The following is a 17,734-nucleotide window of genomic DNA, read 5'->3' as shown; positions in this document are numbered from 1 at the left end:
TCACACGAATGCATGGAAAATGTGTTTTCCCTTTGAGGTACACAGGGAGAATTTCAGAAGGCTTAAGAGCGTGGTCAGCATGTGCTAATCCTGAGCTTGAGCCGCAAAGAGTGCAAGCAGCTCACTTAAGTGCAAAGAGCTCTTTCATATACACTCTAAAGCATCTTCCTATCCATGCCACGGTGTCCATGTGGAAATACAGACCTGGTGTGGGATACATCTGTTTAACAGTCCAAGCTAACAGGGCTGGTCTACAACACAGTGGTAGGCAGGGGCAGTCCATGGGTCTCTGTCCCAAGAACAGAAATATAAAAAACCCTAAGGTTTTCCCCACCAATAATGTAGGCGCTTGCTGGACAGTTGAACTTCAGCTCACCCAGTGGAGGCTGCAGCATCCCTCCATTCTTCTCACAGTTTCCTATAGGCTGGATTTCAGCTGAGTCCACCAGCCGCCAGAAGTCATTCTTGTTATCGCTGCCATCAAGGCGCAGGCGGAGGCGTGCACCTGTCAGACCCACCACTGTGGCAATGCAAGTGGAGGTGGTGTTCCTGGGGTCCTGGGCTTCTAGTTTCATGCTGATCTTGAATTCATTTGCGGGTGGAGTGTATGACTGCAAAGAGAAAAACAGGGATGCAGTTAGAGCTAGGATTTCCAATATACACACCACCTCAGTCATAAAGCTTAAGCCGTAAGAGCACCAAAACTGATTCTACCGAAGACTGACAACATCCTCCAAGCACAGCATGGGAGCAGACACCACAGAGCAGCAAAGAAAGTTTGTCAAGCCCCGGCAGATCTGTAACCTAGACAATCACCTTTTGGTACTGCATCATCTAGACAACTAGACCTACATTTTCCTCTTAGCCCTCTTCCCAGGAGAATCACCCAGCCAACCTAAGACCCAAACAGATACTCCTTTCTGCTGCTGCCCCTCCATCTGGACCCAGGTGTACCATGCTGATTCACTCCTGTATCCCCTGTACTCAACATGACCACGTCTGTGCTCAAATACGTGATGCCCAGTGGGCTGCTATTCCATTCACAAAGATCAGGTGAATTCTGCAGAAAATTTCCATGCTGAGCAGGATCCACCAAAAGCTGGGTCACAGCAGAACATTTTCTCCAAGGGCCAGTGCTTGGCAGAGTAAAAACATCGTTGTGTTCCTATCCATGCACAGCTGACAGTAAAATCTTCTGTGCTACTCTAACATTTGCAGCGCCTAAATGTATCTTTTTTATTTTTGCTTCAGCACACTTGGATTTCTATTAAGTCTCCAATATCCTTAAGCATTTTCCTTGACAAGAAGGGGCCTATCCCAGGCACAGAACTCCTGGGTCACCAATGCACCATCGCCCTTGACCTTTCTTGTTTTCACCCTCTTACCTGCTTGAAGCAATGGGCAGGAGCTGGGATGGCACATGTCTCTTTCAGGTATTTCTCCCAGGTGAAGTGACCTGAGAAGAGAAAACAAAAGGATTCAAATAGGAACTGATGAGCAAAAAGCTCAGAAAAAGAGATGGCTGGACTCCTAACGCCGCCAGTTCTCAACTTCTCACAGAGGAGGTGCTCACAGGCAGTATGTTTTCATCAAGATCCTCTGATGTTTGTGACCACAGAAGATTTACAACTGCAGCTGACAGGCAGAACAAAGCATGGCGTTGCCTACGGCATCTTACTGCCTCTGCACTGCCAAGAAGGGTCTGCAAAAAGTGAAGATAACAACTTACAACTTAATAGAAAATACCTAGCACAGATGGGAATTCATGGAGTCTTCCAGAGAACTGCCTCTTAAAAATCATTTGTTAAACACATTGCTCAGTCTGGGGACTAAGAACAGTCACTGTGGGCTAAAAGCAGCCCAAATCAACAGGAAACTGCACTGTGCTGTGCATGGTCCAGCATGCACACAGCCTGCCCCACGAGCCAGCAGCTCGAAGCAGGTATCAGCCCATCCCCAGCAACTAGTGTACAGGTCAGTAATTAATTTCCTGAAGCGGACACGGGGCCCATAGCTTAGGCAGGATGGAAGCAGGGATCCTCCAAATGGGGATTTACTGAACACAACGGCTCACATCCAACACCAAAGCCCCTTCCACTGAGTGCTGCTGCTGGGGGAAGTGCATTTTATCCTTGCCTGCACCTTTCCCATGTACAGCAGGAAGGGTAAAAGCAATATGCCATCCAGGGAAACCTGTTATTAAATTAGGAATTAAAAGCTCCTGTGATCCAAGCAAATCATGACTTTTGCCATTTAAGCTGAGCAGCTGGGAAAGGATCCTTCCAGCATGACATTAGCTTGTATTCATCTGAATGGCTCCCAGGAGACCACTGTTTTCAAGTCATTTCAAGAGCATTGGTGGCAGCACAATTAAAGAGTCAGCTACCGCTTCCCCTATTCACGTCAAGTTTTAATCAGTCTATTTTCAAAACAAAAGCTACATTAAGAGCCATTTTAGCTACTGCAGTGCACACCACACCTCTAAAAATTCAGGCATTAAGGTCAGCACACGTTACTTTATTTCTGCCTCACATGCACAGAGAAGCCTTAAGGGCTTGACAATCTACCAGCTTCAAATAAATAAAAGAAATGCTGCTTTCTTGCCCTCCCATGCAGACGACTAGCATGCTGGTAAATACAGTGGAAAAGAACAGAAAAAAATAGTTTCGTTGCCACACTGGCTGAATATAATTCTGTTTACAGACTCTGACAGCAGCTCTCCATTCCTCAGAGTACGCATTTCCATCCATTGGCACGTATTTTCTTTTCAGCCAACGGTCTCACACCAGGACAAATGAAGAAATTCAGTGATTTACTGCAATGATGTTCTCACAAAAACAAATTTCTTTTGCTTTAATTGAAGATATGATTTTACACTCTGTTATGTCAATGAAACTCTTTGTATGAATAATGTGTAATAAATACCCAGGCAAAGCAAACCCAGGCACTCCTGGCATCGAAGTGCCTCATGCATCCCACCCCTTTACTCTGGTTGCTGATCTGGGCTCTTCTCAGACTGCGGTGGCCCTTCAGAGGCCCTTGTCCATGAAGCACAGAGGATGCCCATGGTAACAGCACCAGGACAAGGAGTGCAAGCCTCAGCCCCAGGGCCTGAGCAAGTATCTTGAAAAGGATCAGCTGCGCTTGACAATTTTATTTTAAAAAGGAAACCTACCCTCCCCTCAGCTGGTTTCAATCCCTCGCTATTAAAAGTAGTCATGGTTTTAATCCTTCCACTTTTCACTCACTCTGCACAAAGTGAGGCCGTTCTGCTCCCTGCAGCAGCTCACGCTGCTGTTGAGATTGACGCTGCACAATCCCAGCAGGAGCAGCAAATTTCTGAGGCAGCTGCGTGCCTCTAAAAATAGTGTTTGGACATGGAACTTATTGGAGATTAATTCTAGAGCCTGTTGAGACCCAACCACCATACAAAGACACACACAACACTACAACTGCAGCTACTTACAACTCACAGTTCTGGTGACTTATTTTGCAAAGAAAAGTAGGAGCAGCAGAAAGACTTCTCTAAACTCTAAGAAAAGACAGAGCAGATACAGCAGAGTTAAGCCTTCCTTCCTCCTCTGTTCACTGTTGGCCATTTCTTTACATAAAGATGGCATGACAAGCACAATTAAAGACTGCACTTCTTTTTCAGGATTACTCTCAAACCAGGACAGAAACTGCATATTGAAATTGGAGGCTGCCACCATTGCCTTAGCGTGAGAAGAAGCCTTGCACAGAATGTAGGGAATAGTTTTAAATGAATTATTAGTTAATTAGTTCACAATACAATGTTTTTCAAGCAGGAATTTCAAAGTACACTTAAACTTAACCAAATACGATCAGCTTCAACCTAAGAACTGCTGGAAGAATCAGAAGAAAATGGCATAACACAGAAGTTGGGGTTTTCTTTTTACAACAAAGGGAGAGCTGCCAATAAAACAGAAAAAAGCAGCAGGCGCTTAAGGCTTTTTTAATTGGGGAGCAGAGAACAAGCCCTGAGCTCTGTACTTGAGAAAGAGCGCATATACTTGAAGATGGACACATCACACTTGGCCCTCTCAACCTTAACTCCTCTGGACCATACCCAAATCCTGCTCGCCATACTAATTCCCACTCAATTCCAACAGTCAGCTCCAAACGGATCTATTCTGGACCCTCCATGCCAGGCATGCTGTTGGCCAGGACACCAAAGCTGCTGGCTGATGCCATTTTACAGGCGCCCTGTGTATGGAGGTTATAAGACCAGAGGGAAACATTGAGAATATCTTGCTTGGCTTTCTCATTAGCACAGACCAACTATCTTGTATTTTATATTCTCTCAATATTCTTATTCATATTAATAAATTGGATGCCTTACTGTAGAGGGATAGGACATTTCAGTCAGCAAGATGATTGTTTCTTATCTGGCCTGGGCAGGTAACACTGGAGAATGTTTTCTGAGTGTTGGTCAAAAAACCCTGGTGACTTTTCTCCACTTGCCAGTGAATTACTTCGCTTCACGAAAAAACAGCACTTCAGCCAGTCCTAAAGTGTCCCTTTTACTAGTAATGGAGCAGGAGTGTCCAAGGACAGAGCTGACTATAGGGACTGAAATCCTCTCTCGCCCTGAAAAGCAAAGGAGAACACTTGCTCCGCTGCTGCTGCTGGCTTCCAGTACAATATGCAAAATGTCCTACCAGCCCTAAAATCACCGTCTCTTGCCTGGTCTCTGCCTTCCCTTTCATGTTCTCTCCCCCACCTTGCAAAGCACACCATATTCCCACAGACTTGGAAGGATCACTGTTTGAATGGACTGGGTTCCTCTGTATAACAGACATCAGATCTTTACAGGAAGAAACGAGAGAACAACACTTAATGAGAAACACCACAGTTTTGTAATTACATCTGTGAGCTAAACAAAAGCCAAGGATTGTAAACCTATATGACTCCCTGTAACTCGGCTGTGAAAATGCCTACTAAGGGTGACTGTCTATCACTTTTGCTTGCCTTTGCAAAGCTCCTTACTGTGCGCTTGTGCCAAAGGGAGATATTACTTGCAGGCAGAGTGTCAGATTTGGACTCTGATGTCTTAACCTTCAAAAATATTTACTACAAACAAAACACTCCACATACTCAAGGGGTCAAACTACAGTAGTTGTGAACAATGCAACTCTGCACTCTTGTGTTTGGATTCTCATCATGTTGCATTTAACGTTGATCTTTTGCCCAGAATTTAAATGAAGATGGAGTTTCTGTTTATATCTTTAACTGAAGTCTGGTTTGGGCTCCATTAGCATTTCGGCTCCCAAGGGGTCATCAATCCAACTGAAACGATACATGTGCGTTTCAGGTCACATCTGTGAAGGAGAACGTGCCCTACGCAGATCAAGGCATCCCATTAAAGTCTGCAGCCCATATGTGTGTCTGCTAACGAGCATCAAGGCAGCACATGAAAGCAGCACAGTTTGAGCCAACTCAGTATGAAAATTAGCAGAGTATTGTCTCTGCTCGCAGATCCAAAGGCGACGGCGGCGTTCCACTACGTCTGGCTGCAGCTTCTCAAGGGGTCAGCTCTCCCACCATGATGGCAGAGCTCCTGCATGTCCTACCTGTTATAATTTCCAGGCACTTTGCTCAGCCATCAAACCAGCTGCACATTCTCCACTGGTAACAGCTACAACCGATAACATGATCCCACTTACTCACTGTCTTGCTCAGAAGAAACTCGAGAATGTGTGGGCCAAAACTAATAGGTTTCAAACACCAGGATGCTGTCTGTTTTGCTTCTTCTCAGTTGTGTCCCAATTCAGTATTAACTTTGAGCAGAAATCCTTTCAGCCCGGATTACAGGGTGCTCCGTGCCAGAAAGGTGCTGCAGCTTCACCCCCCTCACTGTGTACCCAAGCTTCGGGCAGTGATGAGCTGCTCAGAGTTTCTTGCAGGGAGACAATCCCTGAACCTCGCTGCTACACCATGTGCTTGTCAAGCAGACACATGTACATCGGCCTATCTGCAGCATTTCCTCCCTAGACCAGCAAGCTTTGCGATGAAGTGAGGCGCGGAGGTTGGTGTACTGGGTTACCATGAGTGCTGATGGGAAAGCACGCCTCTGAATTTCACAGAAAGCTCCATTTCAGGTTGGCATTGCCATTGAACAACAGCCAGTCCTCTGACATCTGCAAACAGTGCTGCGCATGGAGCAGAGGGGAAACTGCAATGGAGCCCCCAACACCCCAAAGGCTGGCTATACACAGGCCATGTGAGCTGTGACGGTGCCCCATAATATCATGTGGAACTCAGCACAGGGTGACAGAGTACCCAGGACTTTATCAGAGGTGCTAATAAACTTCCTCCTCTTGGAGAAGGTCCTTCCCAAACTGTGATGCGTATTAGTTCAGTGTAAGGGCAGGCAAGGACAGACAAGATGGCCCAAGAGAGAACGGTGAGGGCTGATGGTGGCCCACAGTGCAACATGCCCGAGAACCACCAGCCTGAGCCTCACCTCAGGGCCCAGGATAACCAAGCCCTTGAGGCACAGCAGCCACCTCAACTCTCCCAGGGGCTCTAAGACAGGAGAGTCTTTCACAAAGGCAAACACATTTCCTGTTAGAGATGGCTTAACTCAGGCAATCGTTTAGTTTATTGTTGCTCTGTACTTGGTGGGAAGTACAGACATCACCTTCTTAATATAAGGACATGGAGAATATAAGGACATCACCTTCTTATATTCTGTAAGTAAAATACAGGTCCTAAAATCTTTTACTAAATTATACAAGCCTTACATAAACCTCCTAAAGTCAGAAGTCACCTGCATATCCCCCCTGAGAGATAGCAGGAGCTACCAGTTTTATGAACTCAACCCGCAGGCATTGTGCACAGGGCCACAGCCCACCCTGCCTGTGCACAGGACATCTCATCTCCAAAGAGAGCAAGAAGTGACCAATTCCTGTGCTGCTACTGCCAGCCTTCACCCAGCGCTCCACTGAGCCAGCCAGCATCGCCTCTATTGGGGTAAGGGCCAAATTCCTGCCACTGGGGAAGAAGGAGTGCAGGTCACACCATGTCTCTGCTACAGCAACAATGACTGGGCTAGCCGCTGCTGTGAACATGGAAGAGGACCTCGTGGCGGAGTAAGAGGCTCCTTATGCCCAGCACACATGTGAAAATGTGGGCAGAGTCGCTCCTTGGCACTCATGGCTGGGCAGTAAAAAACATCTGCTCAATCCTGTCTGATTTAAAAATGAGCCGGCTCAGCTGTGTGCTTACCCTGGTGTCTTCTCAGCCATTTTTGACTGTGGTCAGAATTAAATACACGAGGACTGTCCAAAAGCAGTTTTTATCTGTAAACTAATTTGGCATGCTGCAGTTTCCCACATCGGGAGAAAGGAGGGAGCTCTCTTACCTTGGTACTGGGAGGGAGACTCTGACGGGCGGCCATACTTGTGCTTTTTACCATCTTTCCAGTCTATGGCTGAGACAAGAAATAAAGCATTTGTGTCAGTGAAAGAAGCCAGCTAATGTGCTCTTCAACATTATCTGCTCATGTCACTTGCTTTACAGGCACTTCAGAGGAGAGGAGTGACCACCCTGTCCTCCCTGTCATGACCCCAGGTAACATGGATGATTTACCTAAATCTGTGGGGTGTGCTCCCTTCCTCCACACAGCTCAAGAGAAGACCTGACATGAGGTATCTGCATTTGCATCTTAGTCTCTGCCTAGTCCTCACCAACTGGTGTTCTTCCACAATGGCAAGCAATAATGTAAAAAGCAGCAAACTGCTAGAGCTTCATAATTTTAACTATGTGAAGAGGTGGCGAGGCTTGAGAGGAACAAATGTGAAAGCCACTAAAAACGGCTCATGTGGAACATCTATGCCGAGAATTGGAGCCTGAATTGCTCCTTGTTTATGAACTCTAGGTTACTGCAGCTAGCCTTACTCACACAGCCTCAACCCTCTCTGGTGATGGGGAGAGGACTTCTCTGAAAGTCTGCACAACTGCCCTTTCCACATGCAACACTGGGTTACCACCACCTGTCCTGCACAGCTCACAGGAGAGCACAGCAAAGTAGCACTAGCTCTGAAGAGCATCTCATCTGAGTTATCTTTGTTCACGACAGCTTTGGACCTCAGAGCAACAAAAAGATAAAGTTCCCGAGACAGCTCTGGAAAAAAATGACAGAGCAAGAAGCAGGGGAAGCCCATCCCTGCTTCTAGCAGCCTCCAGCTCAACGGAGGGATGCCAGATCAGCGTGCCACAGCAGAGCTTTCCCTGAGCAAGCTCCTCCACCCGCTGCTGCCTGACTGATGCACCCTGGGAGCGCTGCTGCAGTCAAGCTCATTTTACAAAGCATTTTTAGGGCTATTATAAACAACAATTTGGTAGTGCTCTACAAAACGTACCTTGCCCCCACGAAAAGCAGCTCCTTGTGAAAGGAAGAAAAAAGAAAACAGGAAAAGTTTTGAAATCTCCTGAGAAGTAGCTGAAAGAGGCAGGCCGTGAGCTACTGCTAGAGTGGCCTGGTGGGTCTTAAGATGTCTGAAATTGCTTTTGGATCATTATTTTTGCAATCTTCTCTTCTTGACATTCTTTTCAATACAATGGACAGGAGGATGGCATGTAGGTTTTATCCCTTAAATGAACGCGAGGGACATATGGAGCATTGCCACAGCATCCAGACGTGGACCAGACAAAGAGCCTCCTTGGAGAGGCACAAATGAATGAAAAGGATGGAAGGACACCTTTCCTATGAATGTATTCCTATGAAGGACAGTGTTCTGCCAGCTCCTTAAGAAACCAAGAATAAAGGACACAAAGTATTTAAGTCGGAAGCAAAAATGCCCCCCAGGATGGGTAATGCTCCTCTCAAGTGTTGCAGGATAGCTCTCTAATAGCATCTGTGCACGAAAAATAGCCCTTCGCCATACTCTGCAGGTGAAGTTACATTTTACTCTTAACCTTTAACATGCAAAAATCCTCATTAAGCATGCTGCAAAAGCAGCAGAGAGGGAAAGAAACAAGAATTTCTGCAGGCAAATAAAGAAAAAGGAAAAGTTCCATGCATTATTAAAAAAAACAGGTAAGTAGGACAGAAACCCATGTGTGTACGGTGCAGATGTTGCTTCTGCAACCTATGGCACGGTATTCACAGCACAGGTCACACAGCTACGCTGGCTGGAGGCACCCTGCTCTACGAGGCAGAGAGGACAAGCTGTGTGCAAGGCTAAATTCAGCCAGCCCGGTCCATGGCCACACTGCTGACTAATCAACCTGCCTCTTTTATTATCAAGCCCTCCAGCTGCCTCACAGCAGGCTCTCCCCATTCCCTGCTTTCCTTCATTTATTTTCACTTCATTAAAGGACACGCAGTGTTAGGAAGAGGATAATGCTTCTGTAAGATGAACCACCAGAGAAGCAAAGGAGACGTTTAAAAAAAATAAAGGAAGGAGAGAAATTGAGCATAGAAATCTCCTGCAATAAACCTTGTGAGCGTGTAGCAGATGCGAACAAAGAACTGCAGAGGATGCTCCATCCTCTACGCTTCTCCCTTCCCCCATCCTCTGAAGCACATGTGATGAGATCACTCCAGTCAAACACACATGCATGGCACAACACTAAAGGAAATCAATATTTTTGTTAAGCACACGAAGTCTAAGCAGCCCAGCTACAGGCAGCCTGCTTGACTTCACCCTTTTTGTTGGGGCAAGCAGGACACAGGTAGCATGTGTGCGGCCACCCTGAGCTCTGCAGCTGCCACTGTGTGTAACAGGACGAGATGCTCGGGTGGCGAGAGGTAAGCGTCCGTAACAGATTTCATCTCCACAAGGTAGGCTGGTCTTTGGTTTCACGCCTCATTAGAAGGGGGAGGCTTGTGCCAGCGGAGAAGCAGTTTGCCTCACGCTGGGAGCACTAGCAGATGGTGCATGCTGCAGGCTCCGCAGAGCACCCTCACCGCCTGACACTGTGCCCCACAAGCTGCAGGGGTGCACCTGGCAAGGGACTCTTCCTCCGCCCATCTCGGGGGTGGATTGATGAAGTGTTCTCTGCATGCTGCCGGAGAAACAAGCGGCTCCGTTTCGAGCTTGCAAGCACATGTCCCCCAAGCTCCCACGCCATCGCTGGCCTCCCGATGTGCTCAGTCGTTCGGTCCATGCCAGCTCGCTACCAGGCCTTTGGCTGTGCCAAGCATCACTGCTTACCTTTTTGAGGGCCTGGTTTCCGCATTATATCACCTGCTGCTGTCCTTATTCTGGAACTGGCTTGCTTTTAGACAACTGAAGATTTCTAGGACAAAAGAAACAAATATGAGAAAATTCCCCATTCTGGAGCACACAGTCATCTGCAACATTAAGTAATCACACAGTGGGGAGAAAATAAATGCTCTTTCACCCTGGGTTGCACAGAACATCTACTGAACACAGACAATTCATTTCAATGCCCCGGAAACTACAAGTCTTTCTCCAATATGAGGACAACTTCAAATTTATGGCAGCGGGAGTGGCATAAATAAGTGAGAGGAGCATATGCCAGTCTCCGTGCTAACTCTACAGTGAGTCCCGAGTGTGTGCATGGAAGGGGGGACTGCTCTTGCTCACTAACAAAGGGAGATAGAGCTGAAATTTATGAAAGAAAACACATGGAAACATAACATTAACTCTGGCAAAGCAGCACCGCAATCCCCAGCTCGCCACTTGCAATTCAAATTGCTCACAGGAGTTCTGGGTAATAAGGATGAGAAATTGGACAATGACCCAGGAAATATTTTTGCTGTTAGTACTGCAATGAGTGTCCAAGTCGCGCTGCATTTTTTTCTTCCTGGTTGGAGGAAAACTGGCTGGACTGTTCCCAACAAGAAAAAAGCATTTGCCTTCTTGTTATAAGCAAATGTTACCAAAAATCAGAGCTCTTGGGAGATGTGTGCTGGACATGTAGACAGAGACCAGTGCTCCTGCACTGCCGGTCTCACAGGGCAGTGCTTATTGCATATGCCGAGCCTTGCCAAGCCCTGACAGAAAATATCTAAATGAATGGCTGAGCTGCAAACAAGCCCTTAGGAAAGCTAGTAAAAGCATGTTTTGACACTACACTAACTAATGAAAGATTAATTGTGTCAATATAACTCCATTTTGTTCACAGTGGGGCAGTCAGGCAGGAGGATGTTAAGAGGAAGCTGTCTCAGGATGCAATGCTGCGTTTCTGCTTAAAGGGTTATTTACAGATCCAACTTGGGAAGAAGTTTTGATTTTGAAAACCAGCCTTTTTCCAAACCTAAAAGAAATAAAGAGTTTAATTTTTTTATAAAAGCATTACAAACTTCAGCCTTTACATGCAGTGCTTGCAACATTGAGCAATACTCTGAGAAGGAAAATACTACAGGAATATTAAATACTAAAGGAAAAAAAAAATCTGGTTGTTTTTTAATCCAAATCAAAAGGTATATAGTAGTTTCTTATTGCCTCTCTCATAAATAGCGTGTTTGTACATACTTGTGAAAGGAGTAAAGTTTCTTTTCCTTTCAACAGCAGAAGGTAATCTACATGTGAAAGCTTATTTACAACTTTTAATGCTTCTTTTCATAATTTTCTTCAGTAATTTTTATTAAAAGCTAGCAGTCATGCTAGGAAAAGTCCCCCAGCCATAAAACCCAGGGTGAAAGGTGTTACATAAAGGCACCAGACAAGCATTGACCATCCCTGGCTCTGCACCTCTGCTGACTGCTCGGCTCCCCCAGACGTGGGACTTTCTGAAGTACCTGGACACTAATCATAAATCTCACGTGTTTGGGACAGGACAGGTGCTCCTGTGCCGCTCGGCTTTTGAAAAGCTGCTTCAGCCTGAGCACTTTGAGCCTTACCCGGCAGGGATGTGTAACCCTTCTCTGTGTAAGTATTTGGAGGAAAAATTTGTGACCGCTTATGAGATGCTCAGATACAATTTGTGAAAGGTTGCATCTCGGGAGGAGAGGTGAAACTCCTGCACCCTCTGTCCTTGTGCAGACAGCAATGGGAGTAACCTTAACTACTTGTAAAGCACACAGATGACTGCTGGTGTCCCCCAGCCAACACTGTAGTGGGCTCCCAGCAAGATCTCATGTGGTGGAAGAGAATGTGACATTGTAAATGTTGCTCCTATTAAAAAAAAAAAAAAAAAAAAAAAAAAAGAAGCACTACTCTGCCCCAAAGGAGAAGACTTAGGCTCCATGGGGTCTCCTACTCTGCTGAGACCCACATGGGTGCCAGCCTGGGGACAGCATGCTCCAAAACCTGCTTCCAAGAAACTGTCCAAATGAGATGGCCCCATGACTCCTGCCACCCTTCACTGTCCTCCACTGCAGCTTTGCACCATTCAGCTCCCCCATACATTCTCATACCACAGGACAGAAACACATGGTTTCATCCTGCAAAATCATAACTCAAAAATGGAGAAAAAAAAAAAAGCAAAATAATTAGTGTATTTCAGGGCCTTATAATGCCCAGAGAAGAGCCAGAGCCAAACTCCACAATGCGTGGCTTCAGCCTGCTTGCCCTGGTGGCAGCTAGCCCTGTGTAGCACAGATGCCAGCCACCAGAGCCACCAGCCTCATCACATCCCAGGGACAGGGACTGGTCCCTGCCCATTCTTCTTTAGCCACAGAGACATAGCCTGCGTACCCCAGCCCTCCTGAAACTGGTATAAGGTGGGCTTTACTAACATAGGGCTTGGGAATTGGTAATTCTCACTGGCTGTAATTTCATTCTATAGTTGCACAGAGAAGCTGTAAAATCTCCATCCTTGGAGATACTCCAAGCGTCACCAGCTACCATGCTGAGCAGCCTGTTCTAACCTTGAAGTTGAGTCTGACCTCAAAGCCAGCCCAGCTCTGCGTGCAGGGCTGGACCAGACAACCTCCAAAAGTTCCTTCCAACCTGAAATACTGTATGATTTTATTTCACTGACAACTGATTGGAAGGCAAGCAGAATTGCCCTATAAGCTTTAGCAAGCCTGAAACACCCCAGTGAAGAAGACAGACTTCAGTCTAGAGAGAAGAAAGGGAACGGCAGAACAAGCAAGCTAACAGGCACTGCAGGACAGGGAGAAACGCAGTATGGATGTATGTGGTCTTTACACTGTTCAGGGATTGAAGACTTAAAAAAAAAAAAATCTTAAAGTAATAAATAGTAGAAGCTACAGTTTGATATCCAGGGAGGAAAAATGGGCTATCCACACAGCTAGATCTTCCTGAATGACCTTAGACACAAACATGCCCCTAATGAGAACTTGTCGGCTGGGTCAGTGACACAAAGGAGACAATCTTACTTTTGCATCAGATAAAGCATTGAAGATTTACATAGCCCAGCACATGCTGCAACATTCCATCTCCAGAACCTGACACTTGTACAAAGCTGCCTACCAGAGTTAAAACTCCCCTCTTTTTCAAAAGCTGTATTTCTCATGCTTGTGGATATCAAGATAATCTTGCAAGCACGGGCCACAGTTTTACATGGTGTTGGTTTCCAGAATCTATACCCTGAAAGGACAGATCAATGTGCAAATTCATTTCAGCAGGATGCTACCTTAAAATCTAAAAAGGCCAACTGATTTGCTGCCTTTTTTAGCAGATAAAGTGCCTTTCCCACAGTTTCAAACAACTTCCACTCACCAAGATATCAAAAGTGCCAACAGCTCCACTGAACTGTCATGGGCTCTAGTTCCCCATCATTCCTACAAGACAGCAAAGTCAGTACAAGTACTGCGGCATATCAAAACCTGAAAGCATAGAGACAAAATGAAAAAGTTTGCATTTAATTGCAGAAAGGCTAGGTTACCAGTTACATTATTCATGTTCATATTTAATTCATTTAAAACATCCAAATTTAAATTTAAAGACAGCTGCAACAAACATTCCCACTTGCCATAGCAAAGCAGCGCAGAACTTGACACAATTTAAGTTCAGCTTGCAATGAGTACACGGGACTGCAGCTGTTAAACACCTTTGATACGAGTAAGATCACATCAACTGAGTTGGTATAAACTAGTTCAGCTTTTGTAAAATGAAACTATCACACAAAGAAGGATTTAAAAGACTAGACCTGATTAGTAATAAAAAGGAGAGATGCCACAGGAGAGGCATATAAAATAATGAATAGCATGAAGGGAGTGAACTGTGGACTCCAAATTATCCCTTCCACAGTGCAGCAGGGCAAACCTATAATACTAAAAAACCCCAAGTATATACCAGGGAGAAGGAAATTTTGTTTATTGGAAACTGACAGACATGCAAATTCCTCATGGAGGATGTCACCAAGACAAGTAAACAAGTAGCACTAAAAAAGGACAAAGACATTCAAAAGCAAACCAGCATTTATAACTGTATCAAAGTATGAAATGCACAAGCCATTGGTACTCACACCTCAAGAAAAAGCTGACTGAAAGGTGAGGTGACCAGCCAAATCCTGCTCACCACATTACCATGTTAGCTGCTGCACTTTGCCAAAGAAAAGCCAAGCATTTCCCTTGCTGCCAGGCTGCCGGCACCGGGTTGTGACCAGAGGCAGGACACCAGCTTGAGATGCAGTTTTGTTAGCACACCAGTGACTCCCTGCATTGGTTTACACCAACATTTACACCTCAGATGTATTTTCCTTTTTCTTGTTCAAAAAATAAAGGCAGCACAGAGGCAGCCAGGGCTGGGAAGAACATCCCAGGGCATCCCCAGCTCAGACTGCCGTTCTCTCCGGCAGCCACCCTGCACAACCCTCAGCATAAACATCAGCGAAATGCATCTTAATCTAATTATGTTCTCCCCCCCACTGCTCTTACCAACAGGCTCTTCCAAAAGTTCATCCTTATCATCCCTAAGGGGAGAATGATTCAATTTACCTGTGCCAGATTGGAAAGGACCTTCAGGGTTATAGGGTAGCCTCTCTGCAATATTCTTCCACTAAACGTTGCAACAGCAATGTCAGTAAAACAAAAAGTGTGAATATGTGGGTGGAAGATATTGTCACATCTATACAGACCTCATAAGATGCATGTAATCTCTTTATCTACAAAGCCTCCGCTCCTTCAGAGTGCATAATTATGAAAAGAGTTAAAGCTGAGGTTCTTAATGTCTCTTCTAGGCACTTCTTTATTTGACTAAAGGCACCACTCGCATCTGAATTATTTCCTGGGGTTGTTTGGACTTCCTATTATATGAGGAAGATTATGGTGAACCTTGGGATGGAGGCCAAGTCAGTTCACAGCACTACCATGTTTGATTGAAAGGGTAACTGAAGTTTTGTTGACAGCGTGCCAAGCTTCAAACCTCTTTGGACAATGCAGATGCCAGCAGGCAAGATGTTTTCAGAAAGAAGAGGAAGAAAACTACCAACAGTGAAGATGAAAAATGGTTTTATTAGGTCAGATACATACCCCACAGATTAGGATCATGAAAAAAAAAGAAAACTCTGCATATTGCCAGAGGACTGTGAGAATGGCACTTCTTGGAAATCCCATGGGACAGCAACAAGAGAATCCTGATGGTTTCTCATAATGCAAAATGCCTGCAGTCATTGATTTTTTTCCCCACAAAAGCATGGGTCTTGAGCACCATGACCAGTCCAGCTAGTAAAAATCCCTTCCACATAACCTCTGCTTCAACCTTCTGAGTTTTTTCTTCACAGGTATCTTTCCATCAAACACTATCAATGTTTCCAATAATGAAGAGCGACCCCTTACAAATTCCCTCAGGGAAATGTGAGGGCAGCATTGTAAGTTCCTGCCTGTCAAGGGTGATGGTGGTGCTGCCATTCCAGCTTCCCAGCTGGAGGCTCAAGCCGTGCTGGCTCCTGTTTCAGCACCATTCTGGAAGCCCATACGTGTGTCACAGGTTACATGGGAGCGTCCAGTTGCATCCCAACCGGATCAGAAAAGCAGGCACAGAGACATGATGAGCAGATGCATATAACCACCTCAGCCTGCTCTTTTAACATCTTTTTTTGCCATTTTTAATTTCTATGGTGGAGAAAGAAAGGCACTTTCAGCACACTTGAGAAATTACAGGACTGCCAGCATGTGATTTGAAACACTTCTTACCTCTTTTGGTTTTCATACCAGGTTTAGCTCCTCAGATTTCTGCCTGACCTGCAGACACTTTAACTTTTGCTGGTCTAAAATCATGGTTTTCCCCCTCAAAGCAAGCTCTGATGAGGCAGCCAACTGACTCCTCTTCTGGGTAGAAGCCAATGACCAGCAGACAGCTTCCAGCACCAGCCTGAACACCAACTTTCTCAGAGCCAGCCACAACCAACAAGGAGTACTGAAACAAAATGACAAACAAATTCTTACATGGGACCTGAAGGAAACTCTCAAGAGCAAGCAGCTGCAAAGTTTGAAGAGGCAAGTCAGAATTTGTCTTGACCAACAGGTTTATTTCCTTCCACCTCCCTGTTACTGTCTTCCTGGACAAGACTGGAGTTTTACTTCTTGTTTCACGTTTTGGCAGCTCTGAACCAAGGCTAATGAAGCTACAGCTCCTCTGAAAGCATCTCCCCTCATTAGGTCTCGAGGGTCCCTACATTCATGCTAGGAATTTTTTCAAAGAAACACTGTAACAATGAATGTTCCTATTTCCATCTGGAGTACTGATCCCCTTGTGTGATCTGAAATATCTGATGGCTGCAAACCATTACTCCTCTTTCTACCAGAAGGATTTTGTGTCCTTTCCAACATCTCTCTCTCTCTGGAACTAATTTTATCTTTCTACCATGTAAGAAGTTGACTGATAAACTCCAGACTTCATGACTGACTCCTCAGAAACACATTCTTGTGAAAGATGTTAAGACACTGAGGTGTCTCAAAGATGTGATCATGAGCAACACACTTCCTTAGCCCCTGAGCCAAGTCTCAGGGGACAACATACTTTAAGAGAGACAAAAACATGTAAAAAACTTGCATAGACCATGTTTCTACAATGAAAATATCAACTTTATGACTTCCTTTTGAACACCTTCAGGTTAGAGGGGAGAGGAGATGGGTCAAACTCCTAGCAAATGACAGCTGGATCATCAGACACTGCCGAGTCGAGCTCAAGGGAAAACCAGCGGCTCAGGATGAGGATGAAAACCAAGGACCACTGGAAGGAATCACTCACCACCGCAAGGGAGGCTGCAGCAGTTACCATGTCTCATACTGTGGAGGAAATGAAACAAAACCTTGCAGGATTCCAATAAAGGTCTCCTTCTCTCTCAAAAAACACCCCAACATGAGCCTTGGCTCAAAATAGAAACATCTCACCACGTATCACTGCAAGCAGACCTTGCTCTCCACGAAGATTCAAGAGGTTGCAATAAAAACTATGTTTGGCATGCTCCAGGAACAGGATACCCAGGCCGAGAGAAACGGAGAGAGGAAAGGGCTTAAAAAAAAAAAAGCCAGGTGAGATAGTCCGGCTTGAGTCTGCTAAGAGGAAGCCCCTTAACATGTGGAATCTTCTCAGTACAGACTCTTCTACTGATGAGCTAAGAGTTAAAAGCCGGCCTGGTCCATCCACACCTGCCATTTCTGTAGTGATGGGGGTGAGCACTCTGGCCCTTCAAATCATCTTTGACTGCTTTAAGAAATTCACACGTTGTTGAAAAATCAGAACTGCTTTTATTTTAAGACCGGTGTTGCTTTGCTTCCTAAAAAACCCCCCCACAAATGAAAAGAAAACAGTGCAAAACCTAAAGCCTCCCCATGCAGGGCAACATAGAATCACAGATCTAGTTCCCACACCCCTGCCATGGGCAG

General features: G+C 45.5%; 1 protein-coding gene across 15 annotated transcripts in view; it reads right to left on the bottom strand.

Annotated features, from left to right (window-relative positions):
* SCMH1 (Scm polycomb group protein homolog 1) overlaps window positions 1-17,734 on the bottom strand; it is a 75,512-nt gene that overhangs the window by 45,193 nt on the left and 12,585 nt on the right. For 7 of the 15 annotated variants that reach the window (XM_069803408.1, XM_069803421.1, XM_069803420.1 and 4 more), the window contains exons 2-6: window positions 13,623-13,729; window positions 10,182-10,266; window positions 7,385-7,453; window positions 1,386-1,456; window positions 377-611 (exon numbers count right to left, since the gene is read on the bottom strand). In XM_069803408.1, coding sequence (XP_069659509.1) covers window positions 377-611; window positions 1,386-1,456; window positions 7,385-7,453; window positions 10,182-10,206 — 400 coding nt within the window. In that variant the 5' untranslated portion in view covers window positions 10,207-10,266; window positions 13,623-13,729. Of the gene's footprint in view, window positions 1-376; window positions 612-1,385; window positions 1,457-7,384; window positions 7,454-10,181; window positions 10,267-13,622; window positions 13,730-16,039; window positions 16,263-17,734 lie in introns of all 15 variants that reach the window. The other 8 variants (XM_069803409.1, XM_069803413.1, XM_069803414.1 and 5 more) reach the window with 5 other exon arrangements.

Source organism: Haliaeetus albicilla, chromosome 16, assembly GCF_947461875.1.
Source record: "Haliaeetus albicilla chromosome 16, bHalAlb1.1, whole genome shotgun sequence".
NCBI lineage: Eukaryota > Metazoa > Chordata > Aves > Accipitriformes > Accipitridae > Haliaeetus > Haliaeetus albicilla.
The sequence above is the reverse complement of the archived record's forward strand: the minus strand, read 5'-3'. Positions and strand labels throughout refer to the sequence as shown.